This window comes from Bos indicus, chromosome 10 (genome assembly GCF_029378745.1).
Source record: "Bos indicus isolate NIAB-ARS_2022 breed Sahiwal x Tharparkar chromosome 10, NIAB-ARS_B.indTharparkar_mat_pri_1.0, whole genome shotgun sequence".
Taxonomy (NCBI): Eukaryota; Metazoa; Chordata; class Mammalia; order Artiodactyla; family Bovidae; genus Bos; species Bos indicus.
In genome coordinates this window covers 59,520,741-59,545,151 of record NC_091769.1, presented here as the reverse complement: position 1 = coordinate 59,545,151, position 24,411 = coordinate 59,520,741, and the positions used below count along the sequence as shown (strand labels likewise).

Sequence of the window (24,411 nt, the reverse complement as noted above, 5' to 3'; positions counted from 1 at the left end):
TTATCAAAGCTCAATATTACTACATATAAGAGGATTCATATGGAGAAAAGACTTACAAATGTAGTGAATGTGATAAGGGTTTTAATCAATCGTTCATACTACAGAGGAACATTACAAGTGTAATAAATCTGGGAAAGTCTTTAAAAAAATCTAAGTAGACACAGGAAAATTCACACTAGAGGAAAACTTTATAAATGTAAAGAATGTGGTAAAGCCTTTATATGGTGCTCAAAACTTACCAGACATCAGATAATTCACACTGGGGAGAAACCATACACATGTAAAGAATGTCGCAAAGCCTCTACACAGTGCTTAAATCTTAAGCAGTATCAGATAATTCATATTGCACAGCTTTATCAAGTACAGAATGTTGCAGAGTCTTTGATCAGCATCCATATCTTTAGTTCAGTTCAGTCGCTCAGTTGTGTCCGACTCTTTGCGATCCCATGAATCCCAGCACGCCAGGCCTCCCTGTCCATCACCGTCTCCCGGAGTTCACTCAAACTCACGTCCATCGAATCGGTGATGCCATCCAGCCATCTCATCCTCTGTCGTCCCCTTCTCCTCCTGCCCCCAATCCTTCCCAGCATCTGAGTCTTTTCCAATGAGTCAACTCTTCGCATGAGGTGGCCAAGTACTGGAGTTTCAGCTTTAGCATCATTCCTTCCCAAGAAATCCCAGGGCTGATCTCCTTTAGAATGGACTGGTTGGCTCTCCTTGCAGTCCAAGGGACTCTCAAGAGTCTTCTCCAACACCACAGTTCAAAAGCATCAATTCTTCAGCGCTCAGCCTTCTTCACAGTCCAACTCTCACATCCATAAATGACCACTGGAGAAACCACAGCCTTGACTAGACGGACCTTTGTTGGCAAAGTAATGTCTCTGTTTTTGAATATACTATCTAGGTTGGGAATATGCTATCTAACTTTGCTTCCAAGGAGTAAGTGTCTTTTAATTTCATGGCTGCAGTCACCATCTGCAGTGATTTTGGAGCCCACAAAAATAAAGTCTGACACTGTTTCCACTGTTTCCCCATCTATTTCCCATGAAGTGATGGGACCGGATGCCATGATCTTAGTTTTCTGAATGTTGAGCTTTAAGCCAACTTTTTCACTCTCCTCTTTCACTTTCATCAAGAGGCTTTTTAGTTCCTCTTCACTTTCTGCCATAAGGGTGGTGTCATCTGCATATCTGACATTATTGATATTTCTCCCGGCAATCTTGATTCCAGCTTGTCTTTCTTCCAGTCCAGTGTTTCTCATGATGTACTACTCTGTATATAAGTTAAAAAAGCAGGGTGACAATATACAGCCTCGACGTACTCCTTTTCCTATTTGGAACCAGTCTGTTGTTCCATGTCCAGTTCTAACTGTTGCTTCCTGACCTGCATGTAGGCTTCTCAAGAGGCAGGTCAGGTGGTCTGGTATTCCCATCTCTTTCAGAATTTTCCACAGTTTATTGTGATCTACACAGTCAAAGGCTTTGGCATAGTTAATAAAGCAGAAATAGATGTTTTTCTGGAACTCTTGCTTTTTCCATGATCCAGCGGATGTTGGCAATTTGATCTCTGGTTCCTCTGCCTTTTCTAAAACCAGCTTGAACATCAAGAAGTTCACAGTTCACGTACTGCTGAAGCCTGGCTTGGAGAATTTTGAGCATTACTTTACTAGCATGTGAGATGAGTGCAATTGTGCGGTAGTTTGAGCATTCTTTGGCATTGCCTTTCTTTGGGATTGGAATGAAAACTGACCTTTTCCAGTCCTGTGACCACTGCTGAGTTTCCCAAATTTGCTGGCATATTGAGTGCAGCACTTTCACAGCATCATCTTTCAGGATTTGAAATAGCTCAACTGGAATTCTATCACCTCCACTAGCTTTGTTCGTAGTGATGCTTTCTAAGGCCCACTTGACTTCACATTCCAGGATGTCTGGCTCTAGGTCAGTGATCACACCATCGTGATTATCTGGGTCGTGAAGATCTTTTTTGTACAGTTCTTCTGTGCATTCTTGCCACCTCTTCTTAATACCTTCTGCTTCTGTTAGGTCCATACCATTTCTGTCCTTTATTGTGCCCATCTTTGCATGAAATGTTCCCTTGGTATCTGTAATTTTCTTGAAGAGATCTCTAGTCTTTCCCATTCTGTTGTTTTCCTCTATTTCTTTGCACTGATCACTGAGGAAGGCTTTCTTATTTCTTCTTGCTTTTCTTTGGAACTCTGCATTTAGATGCTTGTATCTTTCCTTTTCTCCTTTGCTTTTTGCTTCTCTTCTTTTCACAGCTATTTGTAAGGCCTCCCCAGACAGCCATTTTGCTTTTTTGCATTTCTTTTCCACGGGGATGGTCTTGATCCCTGTCTCCTGTACAATGTCATGAACCTCACTCCATAGTTCATCAGGCACTCTATCTATTAGATCTAGGCCCTTAAATCTATTTCTCACTTCCACTGTATAATCATAAGGGATTTGATTTAGGTCATACCTGAATGGTCTAGTGGTTTTCCCTACTCGATGCTGTAAAGAGCAATATTGCATAGGAACCTGGAATGTCAAGTCCATGAATCAAGGCAAATTGGAAGTGATGGCAAGAGTGAATGTTGACATTCTAGGAATCAGCAAACTAAAATGGACTGGAATGGGTGAATTTAACTAAGATGACCATTATAGCTACTACTGCGGGCAGGAATCCCTCAGAAGAAATGGAGTAGCCATCATGGTCAACAGAAGAGTCTGAAATGCAGTACTTGGATGCAATCTCAAAAATGACAGAATGATCTCTGTTCGTTTCCAAGGCAAACCATTCAATATCACAGCAATCCAAGTCTATGTCCCAACCAGTAACACTGAAGAAGCTGAAGTTGAACGGTTCTATGAAGACCTACAAGACCTTTTAGAACTAACACCCAAAAAAGATGTCCTTTTCTTTATAGGGGACTGGAATGCAAAAGTAGGAAGTCAAGAAACACCTGGAGTAACAGGCACATTTGGCCTTGGAATACGGAATGAAGCAGGGCAAAGACTAATAGAGTTTTGCCAAGAAAATGCACTGGTCATAGCAAACACCCTCTTCCAATAACACAAGAGAAGACTCTACACATGGACATCACCAGATGGTCAACACCAAAATCAGTTTGATTATATTCTTTGCAGCCAAAGATGGAGAAGCTCTATACAGTCAACAAAAATAAGACCAGGAGCTGACTGTGGCTCAGATCATGAACTCCTTATTACCAAATTCAGACTTAAATCCATATCTTACTCAGCATCAAAGAATTCATACTGGAAGAAACCTCACCAATGTATAGAATGTCGCAAAGCCTTTAACTGGCTCACAAAGAATAACAAAATTCATAGAAAAGTAGGAAAAAAAACATAGTAGGAAAAAACTGTACAAATGCAGAGAATGTGACAAAAATTTTAATCAAAGCTGTTACCTCACTCAAAATCATAGAAATCCTACAAACATAGTAAGTGGTGAAAGACATTAGTCCCAAGTATATACTTCAGAAAACAGCCAAAGAGTTCATAGTGGAAAGAAACTTGAAAGATGAAAAAAATGTAAAAGCACTCAATCAAAAATCAAATCTAAATAAATATCAGCAAACACAGTAGAAAGCATTAAAATCAATAACTTTCCAGCACTACTCTGGAAATATTTTCTATTATTTAGAAAATAATCTAAAGTTGAAGCACCTGTAAAACTTATTTGTTGTACTGATCACAGATATTGATCCAATTTATTGTTGGTATTGATGTTGAGCCAGGTATAACTATTATCAGTATCTTTTTTATACTAGTATTATTTAAGGTTATTTGAAAGTAATATAACTCCCAAATTACACGATATGCCTTTCTTTCTAGTGTGAATGTAAATTCATGTGTTTTACTATTGATGCCTCAGAGATAAAAGAAGTTCTATATTAGGGGGCAATCATTTATTTTCACTACTCCATGTATGTTTAAAGACTATAAGGTAAAATGTATAATGAAAATCTAAATGGAGATGACATGTGTTGTTTATTTAAATCATTCTTATGATGACTATTAGTTAAGTGTTCAGGGACTTACTCTAAAGAAAGAGAATCACTCTAAATTTAAGAAGCTGTGTCCACTTGCTTTTAAGGATAAAAAGATGGTAGTTCATTAAAATCCTGATAAACATTCACTAAATCAACAGAAGTCATGAATATTAGTTGGCATGTTTGAAACAATACATTTTCATTGAAAACTAAGAAAAATACAGGTAACCCTTCCATTAGAAGTTATAAAATTACTGTATATCCACGTTTATCAAATAACTAGCCTTTTCTCTATAAACCATAAAAATCACAATTCTCACATCAGTCTATTAGAAGAATTCTTCTGAATTTCTATAATCTATATTTTGTTAAGAGGATCATAGGTGAATAAAGGTTTGCTTAGACCATGTGTGAATTTAATATGTATTAATAAAACTGAATGATTTTTAATGTGGTTAAAAAAAATCTATTTTGCTCATACTATTTGAACCATACCACGTTACTAATTAAAAAAGATACATACACCCCATGTTCACAGCAGCATATTTACAACTGCAAAGATATAGTATCAACCTAAGTGTCCATCAACAGATGAATGGTCAAAGATGTAGTAAATATTTACAATGGAATACTATTCAGCCATAAAAAAGGATGAAAATTTTGCCATTTGCAGCAACATGGATGGACTTAGTATTATTTTAAATGAAATAAGTCAGACACAGAAAAACAAAAATTGCATATTACTTATATGTGGGATCCAAAAAATACAACAAACCAATGAATGTAACAATAAAGCAGCAGACTCACAGCTGTAGAGAACAAACTAGTGGTTACCAGTGGGCAGAGAGAAAAGAGAGGAGGGGCAACATAAAGGTAGGGGACCAAGAGGTACAAACTATTAGGTATGAGATAAGCTACAAAAAATGAAATATGCTACAAGCATATACTGTACAACATGGGACATACAGCCAGTATTTTATAACTATAAATGGATCATATTGTGAATTGCTATATTATACATTTATAATTTATATATTATTGTACATCAATTATACTTCAATAAAAAGAAACCATACCGTGTTAAACCAGAATTTTACAATTGGTGCATGATAAAAGGCATAAAACTTTCGTGTGATTGGAAGCTTTTTTGATTTTATTTGTATCTCCATTTCATTCTTCCCTTCATTCTTGTCCAATAGTCTTACTTCTTTAAATACTTCCTAAAATAAAAATAACATTATGGTACATTTTCTCACAATAAATTTACATTTACTTTAAATTTTTTTTCCTCCTTACCATGGGAATCTCTTCTGCTATGTTTTGAAAGTTGTTTTCACTGTCTTCCATTGTCATTTGATGAGCATCTTGAGATTGTGGAATATGAGACATTTCAGCCTTAGTTTTATATTCTAACATTAATATGGCAGGTGGAACTAAAATGCTTAGTATGACCTAAAAATTTTAGAAACAGATAAGTTCACATTTTAAAACTAATGACTTTCAAGAATATAATAAAAGCCATAAAAAGGTATAAAAATCCTGGTTATTAGTTAGCCATTTTGCCCCTGGTAGTATAGGGAAAAAAAAAAACTTCCCTTTTCACTTATATATAAAGAGGCCCAAGGGGAACTGCTTTAAGGAATAACAAAACATTTTAGTATTAGAAGGGTATAGAAAAAAATTAATAATTAATATAGACTTGTCCCATTAAAGAATCAGATTACAATTTGTTCAGAGAATACATTTTTGTTATAAATAAAATTCAAGCCTTATGAAATTGCTATGTGCTTAATTTTACCCTAAATCTCTCTGCAAGTGTTCCATTCGTAATGTGATTACTCAAGTTGTATCCTATAAACAAAAAAGCTTATTTCTAAACTTGTATGTATTATTTGCAAAATCTTAAAAGCACAAAGAAATTATAATTGTGTATCAGGGTTTCTATGATAACTGTATATCAAGGTTAATCTTTCACCATTATTTTTAATGTATGATTAGTATTTATTATCCACTTATAATGGTCTGTGATTAAACTTCTTGCATGATCTCTGCCTTCCATATTTCTGTGCCTTATTTAAGATACAACAAAAAGGAAAGTTTAAAGCAAAATCTCTCACTATAATGAAACTGAGAGTACCAGTTAATATTTTACCCAAAATTTTAACCATAAAAACCAAGCAGATCTAGTATGTGTGAAGTAAAAATGAAAAGTAACAGATTATTAAGTTAGTAGATATGGGCCAGGATCTAGAATTTTAGAATCTAGGAATCATCTTTTCATAAAACACCAACTTTTTTTCATGGCTGCACAGGGCTATATAAATGCCAACACTCCCACTCCCATTTGTTGCAATCATGCATCTGGCTCAAACTGGGAAAATAATCATTATACACCACATCTGAAAAGAATTCAGAGTGAAGGGGGAAAAAGGAGGCCATTTAATGCCACTTAAAATAAAATGCCAACACAACAACTCTTACTGCCCTTACATTCTACTGTACTGGTGGGCTAATTCCTCTGTTCTTTTTATCTAATCACATACTTAATATTAAATTATTTCCAAAGTATACCTTGTACCAGGAATTTTTCCTCATATTCAGCCTTCCCATCCACATATCAGATAACAACATCTGCGTACATGTGTGAGCTACAAAAGGTCTAAGTCTTGAAGAAACTGCTAACTTAAGACAGGTAGAATTACTCCAATTTTTCAGTTCATAAGTGAGCAATTTCATAGCCATGGTTTCATCTTGTCTGAAGGATTGTTCCAGTAATTCAACTGCCAGTTGACCAAAATCACTATCAAAAGATAAAAGCCAAAACATATTCAAATTACCACATTGCAGTTTTAAACCATTATCTTTAGGGTCATTCATAACATGTTCCAATTTTTTAATATCTTCAGACACACTTGGGGAATTGTGAAGCATCAGAATAGCCCTATGTTTTCAGATATCCACTACTCTATGGAAATTACAAAGTATTAAAATATGTCACATTAGGAACAAGACTGAAAATGTGACTTCAGAGCACTTTCCCCTGGTCATAGAAATAAACCTACAGACTCACAGGAAACTAAAACTGACAATGTTCAGATGCTCTGTTCAAAAAGTCTCTATGTAGTATTTCAAAGAGTAGAAAAGGTTGGTACCTAATAGAGAAAAAGAATGTCAATACGGACTAACCTAGTATGAAAAATATCCTAATCTTCAATCCCTGGTGAGTTGATCATAGGATCTCTGTTTTAGCTATTTTCCTAATAACTCCTATTCTCTTCCAAAGAGAGGCCATTTGCAGGGAGGGAGGTCCTATTCTCTATTATAAAGCTTTCTATCAATACAAACTACTGTTCTAGCTTAATATTCCATTACTCCCCTAAGTAAACTGTAGAACTTCTGGGAATTGTTTCAGTCTTCTACACATGTAGCTCCACCATATGCAATGCCTTTCCAGTTGAACTAAATTTATTTCCTTAGAAAACAGCTTAAGCTTCCCTTCCTTCCTTCCTCTACCACTTCAAATGGAAGTTTACCTAATCTAATTGCTATTATGTGCAACTAATTAATAAACTGACATCTGGCATTTCTTCTTTCTTGCTGAAATATTTAACTCTTGAATTGTAAATGATATAATAACCTCTTTATTACATGCCTAGGTCTCTGAATATTTTTTTAATTTTTATTTCTTTTTTAAAATTTTATTTTTTAACTTTACAATATTGTATTGGTTTTGCCATACATCAAAATGAATCTGCCACAGGTATACATGTGTTCCCCATCCTGAACCCCACTCCCTCCCCATACCATCCGTCTGGGTCGTCCCAGTGCACCAGCCCCAAGCATCCAGCATCGTGCATCAAACCTGGACTGGCGACTCATTTCATACATGATATTATACATGTTTCAATGCCATTCTCCCATATCATCCCACCCTCTCCCCTCTCCCACAGAGTCCAAAAGACTGTTCTATACATCAGTGTCTCTTTTGCTGTCTCGAATACAGGGTTATTGTTACCATCTTTCTAAATTCCATATATATGCGTTAGTATACTGTTGAATTTTTTTAAAAAAGACTTAAACATTTAGAAAGTGGATTTCTCCTAATTTTACCAATAAAATTATATATACACATACCCAATTAGTGCATGGCACTATAATCTCCACTTAAACCCCATCTATTTTGTATTTTTAAAATGTTTCAAATGATAAAATATAACTTACTTGGAATATTGTTTCAATTCCTCTGAAGTATCATCTACAAGGTCACTCTGCTTTGCTTCATATGCCATTGAACGATAGATCTTACAGGCAACTAATGCTTTAGCCATTGATTCTTCACCATGCTGCCATAAAAAACGGGCCATAACCTGCCTCTTCATGAGGCAAGCCCAAATTAATAGTTCATTAAGTGGATAAGGAAAGCGCTTGGTTTCTGGATCATCAATATCTACAATTTCATCTTTGGTTCTTTTCTTCTTTCCTTCTTCCACAGCTGTATCAATCTTCAAGAGGAAATAATTATAAGGCTCATTAAAATAAGGCCATATGACACTCATGTAAGAATTTTAATGAAATGTCCTTTATTTGATTTTTCAGATAAATGTACAAATGAAAATAGAATAAACTTTATATATTTGATTTTTATTACAATTCAAATTCATTTTATAGAAATGTTATTCCACAAAAATGTCTTTGTAAAAGTTTTCCAAGATGAGAGAAAGGGCCTCAATATTTCCACTAACATCTGATAAAACACAGTTCTAATGAAGGAAAAGTTTGGTACCACCTTTGTCTTGCATGCTGGTAATCAAGTAAATATGGAATAAAAGAAGGCAGTTAAGCACTGACCAAAATATCTAAAAATTTTGATTATCATAGCTAAATATGAAAAGCTTAATAGAATTATTACCTCATATTATTTTTTGGTATATAGGAAAATGAAAAATTGAGGAATACTATAAAACATCTAAAAACAAAAGATAATTCTTACTAAAACAAGTGACTTTTTTGTTTCATAATACCAAGTAACTTAAAAAGAAGAAAATCCAAAAGCCAGAACAGGTAATATTTAAACAAAAATACCTTTGGTCGGTAGGGCTGTGCTGTTTTAATGAAATGATTATGCCTCGTTTTTTCCTTTTTATCTGCTCTATTGCCAAAAGATTCCTGACTCTTTCGCAACTGAGGAGTGCTGCTGGAGGTATTTCGGCCAGACCTCTGAAAGCAAAAGTTTATCAGTTTTTACAGATTTAAATACACTGTTATGCTATAAAAATTAAAAATCTATTTTAAATACACTGTTATGCTATAAAAATTAAAAATCTATTTTTACATATACATGTACATATAAATGTGCATATACACACACCAAAAAAAAACAAAACCCAACATGATTTCTTTAGAATTTCAATTAGAAAATATTTCTAAGTACTCTTAGTTGAAAATCTTGTTTTTAAGACAATTCTGTCAATACTTTTACCATTCTGAGTTAATTTTTAAAAGCTCATTTTAAAGAACATCTATAGCACTTCCCCCAAATATTACATACCCGATTATTTCCACCAAGACTGTTATATATTAATCGAAAACGTTTCCGAGTGTAGGTGCATCTATAGGTTCCTCCCATAAGATATTCAATAACAAGTCCTATATCAATTAGAGTGATCTTATATCCTGGAGGAAGATTCCCCTGGAAACAAAACATTAATTTTAAAAAGGCAAAATTGTATTTCTCAATGTTTCCAAGCCATGCCTAGCAACGTGTCTATTATTCTCCAAAATAACAAATGTTCACTTGCTACAGAAAGCTGGAGTTGCCAGCAGCTACCTTTACAGAAAAGAGTGACTTGCTTCTGTTTCCTTTTGTAAGAACAGGGATTCTGAAGTTTGAGGTCCCAACAGTGTGGCTCAGGACAAGAGTATGACTTACAGTAGGAAGAAAATTTGATCTCTCCACTGTAATAATACTTCACACAGAAGCAAAGAAAGCTCTAAGTGCCAAGTGTTCCATCTCACCATGGCACATAAGTTGTATTTTCCTGCAAAAATAATGCTATAAATGTTTTCAGTTGGGACCATTAACACTTATTACTATTTTTAAACCAAAATTATATTGGCTATATTATAGATTGCACAAATTTGTATAGCCTTGACTAAAATTCAACTACCACCTACAACACTGTTCAGAGTTAAGACATCTTTTTAGGGCATCAATTTATGAATTGGAACATAAGCCATTTTTGAGTTTGGAAAGACTGTCTCAGAAAGAAGTATTGTTAAATTTCATTAAATAATCTTAAAAGAGTTCAATCATCAGTTAATTTATATATATTAACCAATTTGGCCCTACTATAGTCAACATTCTTTCATCCCCCTAATTGTAATTTTATGAACTTAGTACTTTTTAAAATGCTTATACTTTTTATATTTTAGCTACACCTGTGAAGTTTCTAACTAGACATCTATGTTCTTTAGGTCACCAATTTAAAAACTAATAAAAACATATTTTCACCTTAAATACAAGATTTTTGTTTTTATTTTATCTTAAGCAATCTCAAAATATGTTTTATGACTGAAGATGTCATGTACGATAGATACCTTAGTTTGTTTTTTAAAAATCTGACAAATACCCTTATGTTGTGAATTCAATTGAATAGGAAATATTTAAATTAAGAAAAACAGGGATTTCCCTGGTGGTCCAGGGTTAAGAATCTGCCTTGCAATGCAGGGGATGCAGTTCAATCCCTTGTCAGGGTATTAGGATCCTTCACGCCACAGAGCAACTAAGTCCGCGTGCCAATTAGAGTCTACCTGCCACAATGAAATATCCCTCACAATGCAATGAAGATGCCACATGCTACAACTAAGACCCAACACAGCCAAACAAATAAAATAAATCTTTTCAATAAATTAAGGAAAATAATGTGAATTACCTAAAAAAAAGATTCAATTTTTCAAACTATACATACAGCTCTTATAAAACTTTTTTTGAATCAGAATATACTCAGTTACTGCTTGTACTTTAGGATTTTTCACTTATGGAAGTAGAAAAATTAGGCTAACTACTATAGTCATCAATGTAAAAGTAGTTAATATAACAAATCTCATATGTGAGATTTCCAGAATTAACTATAGCTCTGCTAAACCACCTTAAGTAAATCACAATGCAAATGTGTTTAAGAAAGTATTGAAAGTCTCCCCCATTACTCAGGCTTTCTAAGGGGAGAATAAAAAAGAAGCTTTAATGACTTAAACAAACAAAAATTAGTGTGAAATGTCCAGAATAGGAAAATCCATAGAGAGGGCAAGGAGATTAACCCTTATGGCAGAAAGTGAAGAGGAACTAAAAAGCCTCCTGATGAAAGTGAAAGAGGAGTGTGAAAAAGTTGGCTTAAAGCTCAACATTCAGAAAACTAAGATCATGGCATCTGGTCCCATCACGTCATGGGAAATAGATGGGGAAACAGTGGAAACAGTGTCAGATTTTATTTTTTGGGGCTCCAAAATCACTGCAGATGGTGATTGCAGCCATGAAATTAAAAGACGCTTACTCCTTGGAAGGAAAGTTATGATCAACCTAGATAGCATATTCAAAAGCAGAGACATTACTCTGCCAACAAAGGTCCGTCTAGTCAAGGCTATGGTTTTTCCAGTGGCCATGTATGGATGTGAAAGTTGGACTGTGAAGAAAGCTGAGCGCCGAAGAATTGATGCTTTTGAACTGTGGTACTGGAGAAGACTCTTGAGAGTCCCTTGGACTGCAAGGAGATCCAACCAGTCCATTCTAAAGGAGATCAGCCCTGGGTGTTCTTTGGAAGGACTGATGCTAAAGCTGAAACTCCAATACTTTGGCCACCTCATGCGAAGAGTTGACTCACTGGAAAAGACTCTGACGCTGGGAGGGATTGGGGGCAGGAGGAGAAGGGGACGACAGAGGATGAGATGGCTGGATGGCATCACTGACTCGATGGACATGAGTTTGGGTGAACTCTGGGAGTTGGTAATGGACAGGGAGGTGTGGCGTGCTGCAATTCATGGGGTCGCAAAGAGTCAGACACGACTGAACTGAACTGAACTGAGGGTGAAGTCAGAAGTAAGGAGTAAAGAAGGAACAGGAAGGAGGAGAGACTGCTAATAGATATGAAGTTACTTTAGGGGACTACTGCAAATACTCTAAAACTGTGGTAAAGGTAGCCACTACCCTGAATACAGAAACGTCACTCACTGAACTATACACTTTAAGTGGATGAATTTTATGGTATGTGAAACACATTTCAATAAAACTAAAAAGATAAGCATGTGGGGAAAAATGAATTAAAGTAAGACATTTTAAGTGAAGTTAAAAGTTCTTTCTATGAAATGTCAGTTTTATTAGATATGTTATACAACACAGAAAATGACACTTCTATCCAGTTTTCAACCATTTAATAGCACACTCACACTTATTAGCAAGTAAAAAGTAAAGAATTTTGGAAAGTAAGCATTTTCATGCAGAAGCTTTAAAAATAATTCAATTAACTAAATACAAGTACTTTTTCATCAAGTAAAATAAAACTGTTGGACATCAATAGTTTACATTGTTATAAATTTTAAAAATAAATGTTCAAAACTATTAACTCACAGAGAATCCAGTAGAAGAGAAGAGAAACATCAGTGTATCAAATTTAGTCACCACAGAATGGCTTTAGATCATACGACAGTGTTACATATGCAATTACTACCAATACTGAATATAAAAGGGGGAGAGGGAGAAAGGAGGAGAGATGGCGGCAATAGGCGGGGTGGGGTGGAGTCGGGGGATGGACGAGGACAGACATAGGGAGAAAGATAGAGAGCATTTTCAGCCTTTTTATTGGCAAATCTGCCACTGAAGATCATCAATCAGTGTTTCTCTCAATGTCTTTTATTTAATGTCCTTTAAATGTCCAGGGAACAAACTTCTTCTGAACACAGAGAAAGAAGATCCATCCTATCAATGATCATCCTTTATGGACAAATGAGCATCATGAAGTTCATCATACTCTATCCTGGATGACCAGAAGCTCAGATCTTAATTTCATAAACTTTATTTTTCTTGATTTCTAATATATTATGTTCTCTACACCTATATTATCACAAATTTATCTCATTTTATTTTGATCTTAAAAAAAGTGATCTTATTGCTGATTTTAAGATGTATAGAAATGTTTTTAGAAACACATGAAGTATAAATGATTTTAAAACAACGCTTTTCAGAAACAAAAATAATCTCTTACCTGCTTGACATCTCGAACAAGATGGAATAGCATTGGATTAGTTGGGCCTTGTTTCTTTAATGAGAAAAAAAATCAGAGCAAACTATTATTTTTCTTCTAAAATAACGTTTTTGTTACTTATAGGACTTTTGTTTACACAAATTACACTGTTTCTGAGTTATAGAAATTCTGTTCATAAAATGGAACAAAGAAAAAGATATACCCATTTCACACTGTCATATTTACCTTAAACAGGATGTATACTTTCTTATGTTCTTACATTTATTTACGCAAAAACACAAAAGCTTTTGTTTTCTAACAGTCATGCAAACACTGCAAGCTTCACAATTATGTTAAATTTAATTCATATTTTACTGAGAGTAGAAGCACACATTCTCTTTACTCTTGTTAAAATATCCATCTCTGTTTCTGTTATTAATCATCAAGTTTCAGCAATATATTAAATATTTTGGGTAAGAAACCTTTAACATTTATATATGCTGTCTTTTCCCTATTATCTTAACTCTATGTAAATGAAATATTACAGTAGACTAAACAAGTTTCATTTTTACATAATCTTATTTTGAGGGTATCCTATATTTTGAAAAAATACCCACTATTATCTCTCTCATCAAGACTGAGATAAAAGAGTCAAAAATATATTCTTCTAAACTTTTTAGAAATGCCCTCATCTATATAAAATTTACTGCAATTAATTCCATGCAGCATAAATCAAGAGACTTTCTGTCAATATTTTAAATCTGATGTTTAAAAGAAATATCAAATGAAAATTTTCTCCCACCAAATTTTTCAAACAAAAACTTTCTCTGTGTTATAGTTAATTTTTTGAGGTATTATTAGTAATCAATTCAATCTACTTTTCCATTTTCATATAATAGGACCCTGATACCAAAAAGTTTGAGAACCACTGCTGTATCATGGTATATATAATCCCTTAAACTTTAAATAATTTTATCAATAATTGATGCTGAAAGTTAACTATTATTTTAATAATTTTGAGTTATACTATTAAAACATTACTTGCCTTGCTAATCGGATCAATTTTTATTTTTACTGTTTTATACTCGCTTTACATTTCAGGAATAAACCTTACTTCAGCACAATGAATAATCCGTTTAATATTATATCTGTTCGCTAGAGACAGTATAATGCCAACAAAGTTCAATTTGACTGTGTTAGACACTATTAAAGGAAAAAAAATGGGGGGAAAAAAGATATAATCCCTACTCAAAGGAAATTTACGGTCCATAGTAGAAAATAAAATTGTACTTAACAAACTATGACACTGGGGTTTACTGTACCAATGCCTTGGCATTTGAAATAAGTTTAAACAAAGAATAAAATCCAGTAACTGGGTAAGTAGTTTGGAAGAAAAATGCAGACCAGCACTGTGTAAATAGCAAATGCTTTCTAAAGAAGCTTATATTTAAGGGAAATAGTAGGTAGATGATATAGCTGCAACAGCCATTCTATAGGAAGATGTGAGTTAGGAATTGAGAGGCTGAGTGACAGAAATAGCAGAGGCAAAATTTCAAAAGCCGGAGAGCTTTGAAAATTAGTCTAAAGGCCTGAGTATTATTGTATACATATCAATGAGCCATCAAAAAACTCTAAACTGGGAAAGCTATGATAAAATATGTGACTATAAGAATATTTGGGTTAAAGATTTGAAGATAGACAAGGAGATTAGATTATTGAAGTAGTAAAGGCTAGAAATGATTGAATAGTACAAAGACATTAAGAATGCAAAGGTAGAGATAAAGAGGTAGAAAATGATGAATAAAGGGAAACAGCTTAGCAGAGAAGTCAAAGTTAGACAGCTAGGATTTGGTCATAGTACTCCTCAAGGTATAGTGCTATTGGTAACAAAAATTTGTAAGAGTAGTAGTTATTTACCTCTGAATGTTAGTGACATGAAATTTCAAACATAATGAGAAAAGCTTTGTAAAGGGAATAATTAGTTTTCAGGAGCTCTTTAAAAGAAAAAAATGGAAAACAGTATGTAAGCTAACAGTAGATACCACAAGGTCAAAATCATAAATAGAAACAACAAAAAGGAGACATGAAAAAAGCAATGTGTAATTTCTCCATTCGTTAAAGGAAAACAAATTTGGTGTAACATATGACCACCAAGAAATAGAAGAAATACAATGGCTCTATGATTAAGAAGCTGATCTTACAAGTTTTAAAAGGGGGGTGAGGTGAAAAAAGGGTTGTTAACACTACAGCTCTTTCCTATGTAGCTATGGTAACAGAGGAGGTCTCCAGAAACAGGGAAAGGGCCTCAGACTGTCATAAACAATCTATACAAAGACTGGATAGAATTTTTTCAGGTAATCTAGCAAAATATTAAAGGTTTTACCAATAGGAATGAATATATTCAAGTAAAATGACACTTTTCAAAGACGATAAAACTTAGTCCACAAAGAAATTTAACATATACTTACAGTGTTGTAAAGTTCTTCCAGTCTAGGAATGGTAAGGAATTTATGCATGCTTACTCCATTTTCAATAAGAAGTTTTACAAATGCAACTCTATCCATTACAAGAGCATCAAGCATAGCTTGTTCCAAGGATCCAACCTAAAACAGCATCAAAATTAATAAATATGTTTCACACATTCTGATTACACAAACAGTTCTAAGTGCACGTCCTTAGGATTTACACATATTTATTCCTGAACAGACTTAAAACAAAATTTAAAAGATGCAAAATCTAGAAGGCTAGGACTTAAACTATATAGGGAATAGATAAACAGACCTATCTAGAGTAGTATTCCCAAAAGAACATTCTGCAGATCAAGGGTTACAAGGGGGTGGAGGTATAAGAAAAAATCCATCATCAAGTAAATTTGGGGGGAAATAGCTTAGAGCAATGATTTTTAGTGTTTAGGAAAGGTTTTTTTAGAGGAATCATTTTAATAATTAGGGGCCACAACTACATTTAGTGGACAGGGTCAAAAGACAACAGAAATCATGCAGTATGCCAGATAATTTCACTTATACAACTTTTTATTATCCTGTTAGACTAACAAATGAAAATCCAGTAATTTTGCTTTACATATAAACACAAAGTATTGCCACAGACTTTCTAAAAATACAACTACTGAATAAATCAGACAAGATTATATTTAGTTTTCTTTAGAATTTTAAAAGAAACCATTCACCATTAAAGAAAAGTCACATCTCTAACAGCAACATAACATGCAGCACTGTAGTTTAATATAACACATGTATCAGTATTTGTGGCACTCCCCTGATGGCTCAGATGGTAAAGAATCTGCCTGCAATGCAGGAGATCCAGGTTTGATCCCTGAGTCTGGAGACGAGAATGGCTACCCACTCCAGTATTCTTGCCTGGAGAATTCCATGGACAGAGGAGCCTGGTGGGCTAAGGTCCATGGGGTTGCAAACAATCAGATACGTCTGAGTGACTAACAACTTTTCAACACTTGTAATTGTTTACAGACTCTTTTAGAGGCTTCAACAGACTCTAAATCAAATACCCTAAAATTAATGGAGACGCAAATAGAGAAATTTCACCAAGAATCTAAAATCCATTAAAAACAGTATATTTAATACTACTGTTATATTAGTATCTTTTCATTGCTTTTGCATATTTTAAAATATTTTGGTATCATATAATAAAAAAACCTCTGATGAAAATCAATAGCAAATCATTAGCTTTTTTCACCTGTTGTGTTTTAATCTTATTCCGATTCTATCTTCAGAAATTTACTATATGAGGGAGAAGGTGGGAGGGAGGCTCTAGAGCGAGGGAGTATATGTATATTTGTAGCTGATTCACACTACTATAGAACAGAAATCAACAACATTGTAAAGCAATTATCCTCCAATTAAAAATAAATTTTAAGAAAAGTTTACAACTATATAACCTTTTTACAGCAGCTTCTAGTACTATTTCTTCATCAATCCATCATCGATTTCTATTATTTCGCAAAGGGTATGGTCTCCAAAATCTTTTTAAGTATACAGACTAAGTATTAATGCATGCCTAACACATGATGGATGGATGGAAGATATTTTCTGTGATTTTTTTCACCATTCAGTTCTACCTCATAAGAAGGAATACATTTTGACATTGCACTTAAAAACAAGGCACAACTTATAAGAATGTAACACTTATTTTCTTAAATATTAACAGTCTGTAACTTATCATAGCATGTTATTCCTATGTTAGTTTAAGATTACATCCTACTTTCTCTTATCACATACAAATCTGATTTGCAATTAACTTATTCTAACATTAACAACATTTGCTCTATTGAAATATGTTTCTACTATAAATCATCTTCATTTCCCTATCTTCAATATAATTAGGGCATTATAGTATTTTTCAAAACAATTTGTGTAGTAGGTATTTACCGAATTTCTTTTCCACATAATAAAAAAAGGTATAACAAAGTTTTTGTTGTAAAAAAGAAGTATTCTAGCCAACTGGGTTTATAATCATTGACCTAGAACAGTAACAAAGCCTACCAAAATTTTCACACCTGAGGAAAAAAGGCTTAGTTAAAAAACAAGTCTGTAAAACAGAATTTGTTTACATACTCAGTGCGTACTGAACTCCTAACAAAAATAAAAGTAAAAAATATAAAACAACTGTCCTGCAGACTACGTTCAGGGTGAAGAAGCATAAAATCAGGCTTCCCAGGTGGTTCAGTGGTATTGCAGGAGATAAAGGAGACATAGGTTTGATCCCTAAGTCAGGAAGATCCTTTGGAGAAGAATTACATCTGTATTCAAAGAATTCACACCTGTATTCTTGCCTGGGAAATCCCATGGATAAAGGAACCTGGAGGGTTATAAGTCCATGAGGTCACAAAGAATCAGACATGACTTAGTGATTAAGCACACAGCACAAGCATAAAATCAAATAGATAATACTATGTAGAACAAATCTTTGAGATAAAACAAAGACTCTTGAGAGTCCCTCGGATTGCAAGGAGATCCAACCAGTCCCTCCTAAAGGAGATCAGTCCTGGGTGTTCATTGGAAGGACGGATGTTAAAGCTGAAACTCCAATACTTTGGCCACCTGATGCGAAGAGCTGACTCATTTGAAAAGACCCAGATGCTGGGAAAGATTGAGGGCAGGAGGAGAAGGGGACAACAGAGTATGAAATGGCTGGATGGCATCACCGACTCAATGGACATGAGTTTGAGTAACCTCCGGGAGTTGGTGATGGACAGGGAGGCCTGGCGTGCTGAGATTCATAGGGTTGCAAAGAGTTGGACATGACTGAGCAACTGAACTGAACAGGTGTGAAGTGATAGTTCATTGTGGTTTTGATATGCATTCCCCTAATGATTAATAATGCTGAGCGTCTTTTCATGAATATATTGGCTATTTGCATGCCTTCTTTGGAAAAATATCTATTCAGATTTTCTGTCCATTTTTCAGTTGGGTTTTTTGGTTTTGTTTGATTTTTATCTTTTGCTTGTTTTTGCTTTCCCTTATGTGTTATGGATATTAGTCACTTATCAGATTTATGATTTGTAAATATGTTCTTCCATGAGTAGGCTGCCTTTTCATTTTGTTGACGGCTTCTTCTGTTGTGCAGAAGATTTTTAATTTGAGGTAGTCTTACCTGTTTGCACTTTTAGGTTGTGTTTTTGGTGTGATTAAAAAAATCATCACTAAAATCTATGTCAAGGAGCTTACCACCTATGTATTCTTCTATAAGTTTTATGGTTCCAAGTCTTATGTTTAAGTCTTTGATCCATTTTGAATTGATTTTTGTGTGGGGTATAAGACAGTGGTCAAGTTTCAGTCTTTTCATGCAACTGTGTAGTTTTTCTAACACAAATAATTGAAAAAATACTGTCCTTTCCCCTTTGTATAGTCTTGACTACTGTCAAAAATTAATTGGCATAATATGTGCATAAGTTTATATCTGGGCTCTCTATTCTGCTCCATTGATCTATGTATCTATTTTTATGCCACCATCATGTTTAAATTACTACAGCTTTGTGAAAAGTTTGAAGTCAGGCAGCATAATGCTTTCAGCTTTATTCTTCTTTCTCAAGACTCTTTCAGCTACTTAGGATCTTCAGGGGTTCTATACAAATTTTAGAATTGCTTCTTCTATTTCTGTGAAGCCACTGGAACTTTGATAGGGACTGCACAGAATCTACAGATTGCTTTAAGTAGTGCAGACATTTTAGCAATATTGATTTCTATCAATTAGCATGAAATATCTTTCCATTTCTGTATACATTCTTCAATTTCTTTCATCAACATATTATAGTTTTCGGCACATACATCTTTCACTTCCTTGGCTGAATTTATTTCTAGGTAATTTATTCTATTTGATGCAATTGTGAATGAGATTTTCACACAATCAGTTCAGTCGCTCAGTCATGTCCGACTCCTTGTGACCCCATGGACTGCAGCATGCCAGGCTTACCTGTCCATCACCAACTCCCAGAGCTTACTCAAACTCATGTCCACTGAGTCAGTGATGCCATCCAACCATCTCATCCTGTCATCCCCTTCTCCTCCCATCTTCAATTTTTCCCAGCATCAGGGTCTTTTCCAATGAGTCAGTTCTCCGCATCAGGTGGCCAAAGTATTGGAGTTTCAGCTTCAACATCAGTCCTTCCAATGAACACCCAGGACTGATCTCCTTTGGAATGGACTGGTTGGATCTCCTTGCAGTCCAAAGGACTCTCAAGAGTCTTCTCCAACATCACAGCTCAAAAGCATCAATTCTTCGGCGCTCAGCTTTCTTTATAGTCCAACTCTCACATCCATACATGACTAACGGAAAAACCATAGCTTTGACTAGACAGACCTTTGTTGGCAAAGTAATGTCTCTGCTTTTAATGCTGTTTAGGTTGGTCATAACTTTTTTTCCAAGGAGCAAGCGTCTTTTAATTTCATGGCTATAGTCACCATCTGCAGTAATTTTGGAGCCCCCCAAAATAAAGTCTCTCCCTGTTTTCATTATTTCACTATCTATTTGTCATGAAGTGATGGGACTGGATGCCATGATCTTAGTTTTCTGAATGTTGAGTTTTAAGCCAACTTTTTCAGTCTCCTCTTTCACTTTCATCAAGAGGATCCTTAGTTCCTCTTTGCTTTCTGCCATGAGTGTGGTGTCATCTGCATATCTGAGGTTACTGGTATTTCTCCTGGCAATCTTGATTCCAGCTTGTGCTTCATCCAGTCCAGCATTTCACACAATATATTTATGCATACTGATTTTGCATCCTGCAACTTTGCTGAACACACTAGTTCTAACAGTTTTTTGGTGAAGTCTTCAGGGTTTTTTACATACGGTATCACATCATCAGCAAAGAGTGACAATTTTACTTCTTTTCCAACTTACACGCCTTTTATTACTTTTTCTTGCCTAACTGCTATAGTGAGGGCTTCCAACACTATGTGCAATAAAAGCAGCAAGGGTGTTTTATTCTTTATCTTAGAGGAAAAGCTTTCAACTTTTCATCATTGAGTATGACATTAGCTGTAGGTTTGTCATATATGTCTTTATTATATTGAAGGACATTCTCTCCATACCTGCTCTGTTGAGTCTTTATCATAAACAGATATAGAATTATGTGAAATACTTTTTCTGCATCTATTGAATTGATTACACAATTTTTATCATTCACTTTCTTTTTTAATAACTTTATTTATTTTTGGCTGTGCTGGGTCATCACTGTTGCATGGGCTTTTCTTTAGTTGTGGCGAGTGAGGGCTACTCTCTAGTTGTAGTTTGTAGGCTTCTCATTGTGGTGACTTCTCTTGTTGAAGAGCACAGGCTCTAGGGAACATGGGGCTTCAGTAGTTGTGGCCCATGGGCTCAGCAGTTATGCTTCCGAGCTAGAGGGTACAAACTCAATAGTCATGATGCATGTGTTTAGTTGGTCTAGAGCACGTGGGATCTTCCCAGATCACAGATCAAACCTGTGTCTCTTGCATTGGCAAGTGGATTCTTTACCACTGAGCCACCAGGGAAGCCCTTATCACTCATTTTTTGTGATGTATCATGCTTGACTGATTTGTAGATCTCCAGAATAAATCCCACCTGATTATGGTATATTGTTGAATTCACTTTTCTAAGATCTTCTCTCAAAAGTTGTTGTCTGAGCAACTGGGTTCCATCTGTCTGAATCTGGATGCTAAAACACTCCCCTTAAGGACACTAAAAGGTACTGGCACATTCTCAACTACTGGGAGCTAGTAAAAATATAATATGCTGCTTGAAGAAGCAGAAAGGTTTGAGAGAGAACAAAAAGCTGGGGCAAAGTTGACTGACAAGGTTCATCCCCTACACAAGACTACCTCTTCAACACTAGAAGAGCTGGGGGATTTCCCTGGCAGTCCAGTGATTAACATGCCATGCTTCCAGTGGTGTGGGTTTGCTTCCTGGGTAGGGAACTAAGATTCTGCACACACCACATGACCAAAAAAACCCCACACAATTGGAAGAGATGGTTATTTCATCTACTGTATAGAAACCAGTACAGAGTCAAGTAAAATAGAGAAATATGTTCCAAATGAAAGAGTAAGAAAAAACAATGAAATGGAGGTAAGTAATTTACCTGAGAAAGAGTTCAAAGTAATTATTATAAAGATGCTTACCAAACTGTGGAGAAGAATGAACACAGCAAGAACTTCAATGAAGAGATGGAAAATCTAGGACCGTATCAACCAGAAGTCACAGAACTGAAGAATAAAAGACTAAACTGAAAAATACACTAACAGGGTTCAACAGCAGACTAGATGAAGCAGAAGAAAGGATCAGTCAACTTGAAGATAAAGCAGTAGAATTCACCCAATCAGAGTAGCAAAAAGAATTTTTCAAAAAGTTAAGTTAGCTTAAGAAACTTACGAGACAATATCAAATGGACTAACATATTTTAGGTTTCCCAGAAAAAGAGTGAGACAAAAGGGTAGAAATCATATTTGAAGAAATAATGACTGAAATGTCTCTAATCTCAGGAAGAAAACAGACATCCAGATACAGTAAGTTCAGAGAGTTCCAAATAAGGTGAACTGCAAGGAGATCCAACCAGTCCATCCTAAAGGAGATCAGTCCTGGGTGTTCACTGGAGGGACTGATGTTGAAGCTGAAACTCTAATACTTTGGCCACCTGATGCGAAGAGCTGACTTATTTGAAAAGACCCTGATGCTGGGAAAGACTGAGGGCAGGAGAAGGGGACGACAGAGAATAAGATGGTTGGATGGCATCACCGACTCAATGGACATGGGTTTGAGTGGACTCCAGGAGTTGGTGATGAACAGGGAGGCCTGGTGCGCTGCAGTTCATGGGGTTGCAAAGAGTCAGACACGATTGAGTGACTGAACTGAAACTAATAGAGACCTTCACAGAGATACATAACTGAAAATGCCAAAAGTTAAAGACAAGGAGAGGATATTATAAGCAATAAGAGAAAAACAACTTGTAACACACAAGGGAACCTCCATAAGACTATCAGAAGATTTTTCAGCAGAAACTCTGCAGGCTAGATGGGAGTAGCATGATATATTCAAAGAACTGAAAGAAAAAACTTCCAATGAAGAATACTCTAAACTTGGCAAAAATTCTTAATCTGAATTGAAGGAGAGAGAGACTTTTCCAAACTGGCAAAAAATAAAGGGGTCTATCATCACTAAACCAGCCTTTCAAGAAATGTTAAAGGAGCTTCTTTTAAGCTGAAAAGAAAAGGTGGTACTTAGTAATAAGAAAACATATGAAAGAATAAATCTCAGTGGAAAGGTAAACATACAGTAAAGTAGTAAATTAATCACTTATGAAGTTAGAATAAAGGTTAAAAGACAAAAGTAGTAAAAACAGCCATGATTACAGTAATTAGTTAAGAGAAACTCACAGTAAAAAGATGTAAAATGTGACATCAAAAACAAAACAGGAAGGGTAATATGAAAATGTTAATATTTAGAATGGGATCAAAGAAGTGGTTATTAACATAAAACAGACTGTTAAGAGATATAAGTTATTATCTGTAACTCTCATGGTAACCACAAAGCAAAAAGCTACAGTAAATATGCAAAAGATAAAGAGAAAGGAATATAAACATATCATTAAAGAAAGTCATCAAACTATAAAAGGAGAGCAAGAGGAAAAAAAAGAAAAGAACAGAGAGGAATTACAAAAACAGCCAGAAATCAGTTAACAAAATGTCAGTAAGTACATACTTATAATAATTATTTTAAATGTGCTGCTGCTGCTGCTGCTAAGTCGCTTCAGTCGTGCCCGACTCTGTGCAACCCCAGAGATGGCAGCCCACCAGGCTCCCCTGTCCCTGGGATTCTCCAGGCAAGAACATGGGAGTGGGTTGCCATTTCCTTCTCCAATGCATGAAAGTGAAAAGTGAAAGTGAAGTCGCTCAGTCGTGTCCGACTCCTAGCGACCCCATGGACTGCAGCCTACCAGGCTCCTCCGTCCATGGGATTTTCCAGGCAAGAGTACTGGAGTGGAGTATGGACTAAATTCAATAATTCAAAGACAAAGAGTAGCTAAATGAATAAAAATGTAAGAACCTATCTACATGCTGTCTATAACAGACTCATTTTAGATGTAAAGACACGCAGACTGAAAGTAAAGAAATGGAAAAGGATATTCCATGCAAATGGAAACCAAACAAAAGCTTACCTATATCAGATAGAGGAGAGTTTAATAAAAAACTGTAATAAGAAACAAAGATGGATGGTACATAATGTTAAAGTGGTCAATTCAACAAGAAGATACAACATTTGTAAATATTTTTGTACCTAACATGGGAGCACCTAAATGCATAAAGCAAACAGTAACAGACTTAAAGGAAGAAACAGACAGCAATTCAAAATTATAGCCACTTACATAAATGGATAGATCATTCAGATAGAAAATCAGTACGAAATCATAAGCCTTAAATGACAAAATAGACCCTAGGATTTAATACAGATATACAGAAAGTTCCTTCCTCAAAGCAACAAATACACATTCTTCTACAGTGTACACAAAATTTTATAGGACAGACAATGTTAAGCCACAAAACATGTCTTAATAAGTTTAAGAAAACTGAAATCATACCAAGCATCTTTTCTGGCCATGGTGATATGAAACTAGAAATTAATCATACAAAGAAAACTGGAAAATTTAAAAATGTG

General features: G+C 35.0%; 1 protein-coding gene across 4 annotated transcripts in view; it reads right to left on the bottom strand.

Annotated features, from left to right (window-relative positions):
* TRPM7 (transient receptor potential cation channel subfamily M member 7) overlaps window positions 1-24,411 on the bottom strand; it is a 116,602-nt gene that overhangs the window by 52,061 nt on the left and 40,130 nt on the right. For all 4 annotated transcript variants that reach the window (XR_011568896.1, XR_011568897.1, XM_019968844.2 and 1 more), the window contains exons 12-19: window positions 15,717-15,851; window positions 13,270-13,323; window positions 9,564-9,704; window positions 9,098-9,232; window positions 8,237-8,517; window positions 6,587-6,815; window positions 5,312-5,467; window positions 5,092-5,235 (exon numbers count right to left, since the gene is read on the bottom strand). Coding sequence is in view for 2 of the 4 variants with exons in the window: in XM_019968844.2 (XP_019824403.2) it covers window positions 5,092-5,235; window positions 5,312-5,467; window positions 6,587-6,815; window positions 8,237-8,517; window positions 9,098-9,232; window positions 9,564-9,704; window positions 13,270-13,323; window positions 15,717-15,851 (1,275 nt within the window). In the remaining 2 variants the exon portion in view is untranslated. The remainder of the gene's footprint in view (window positions 1-5,091; window positions 5,236-5,311; window positions 5,468-6,586; window positions 6,816-8,236; window positions 8,518-9,097; window positions 9,233-9,563; window positions 9,705-13,269; window positions 13,324-15,716; window positions 15,852-24,411) is intronic.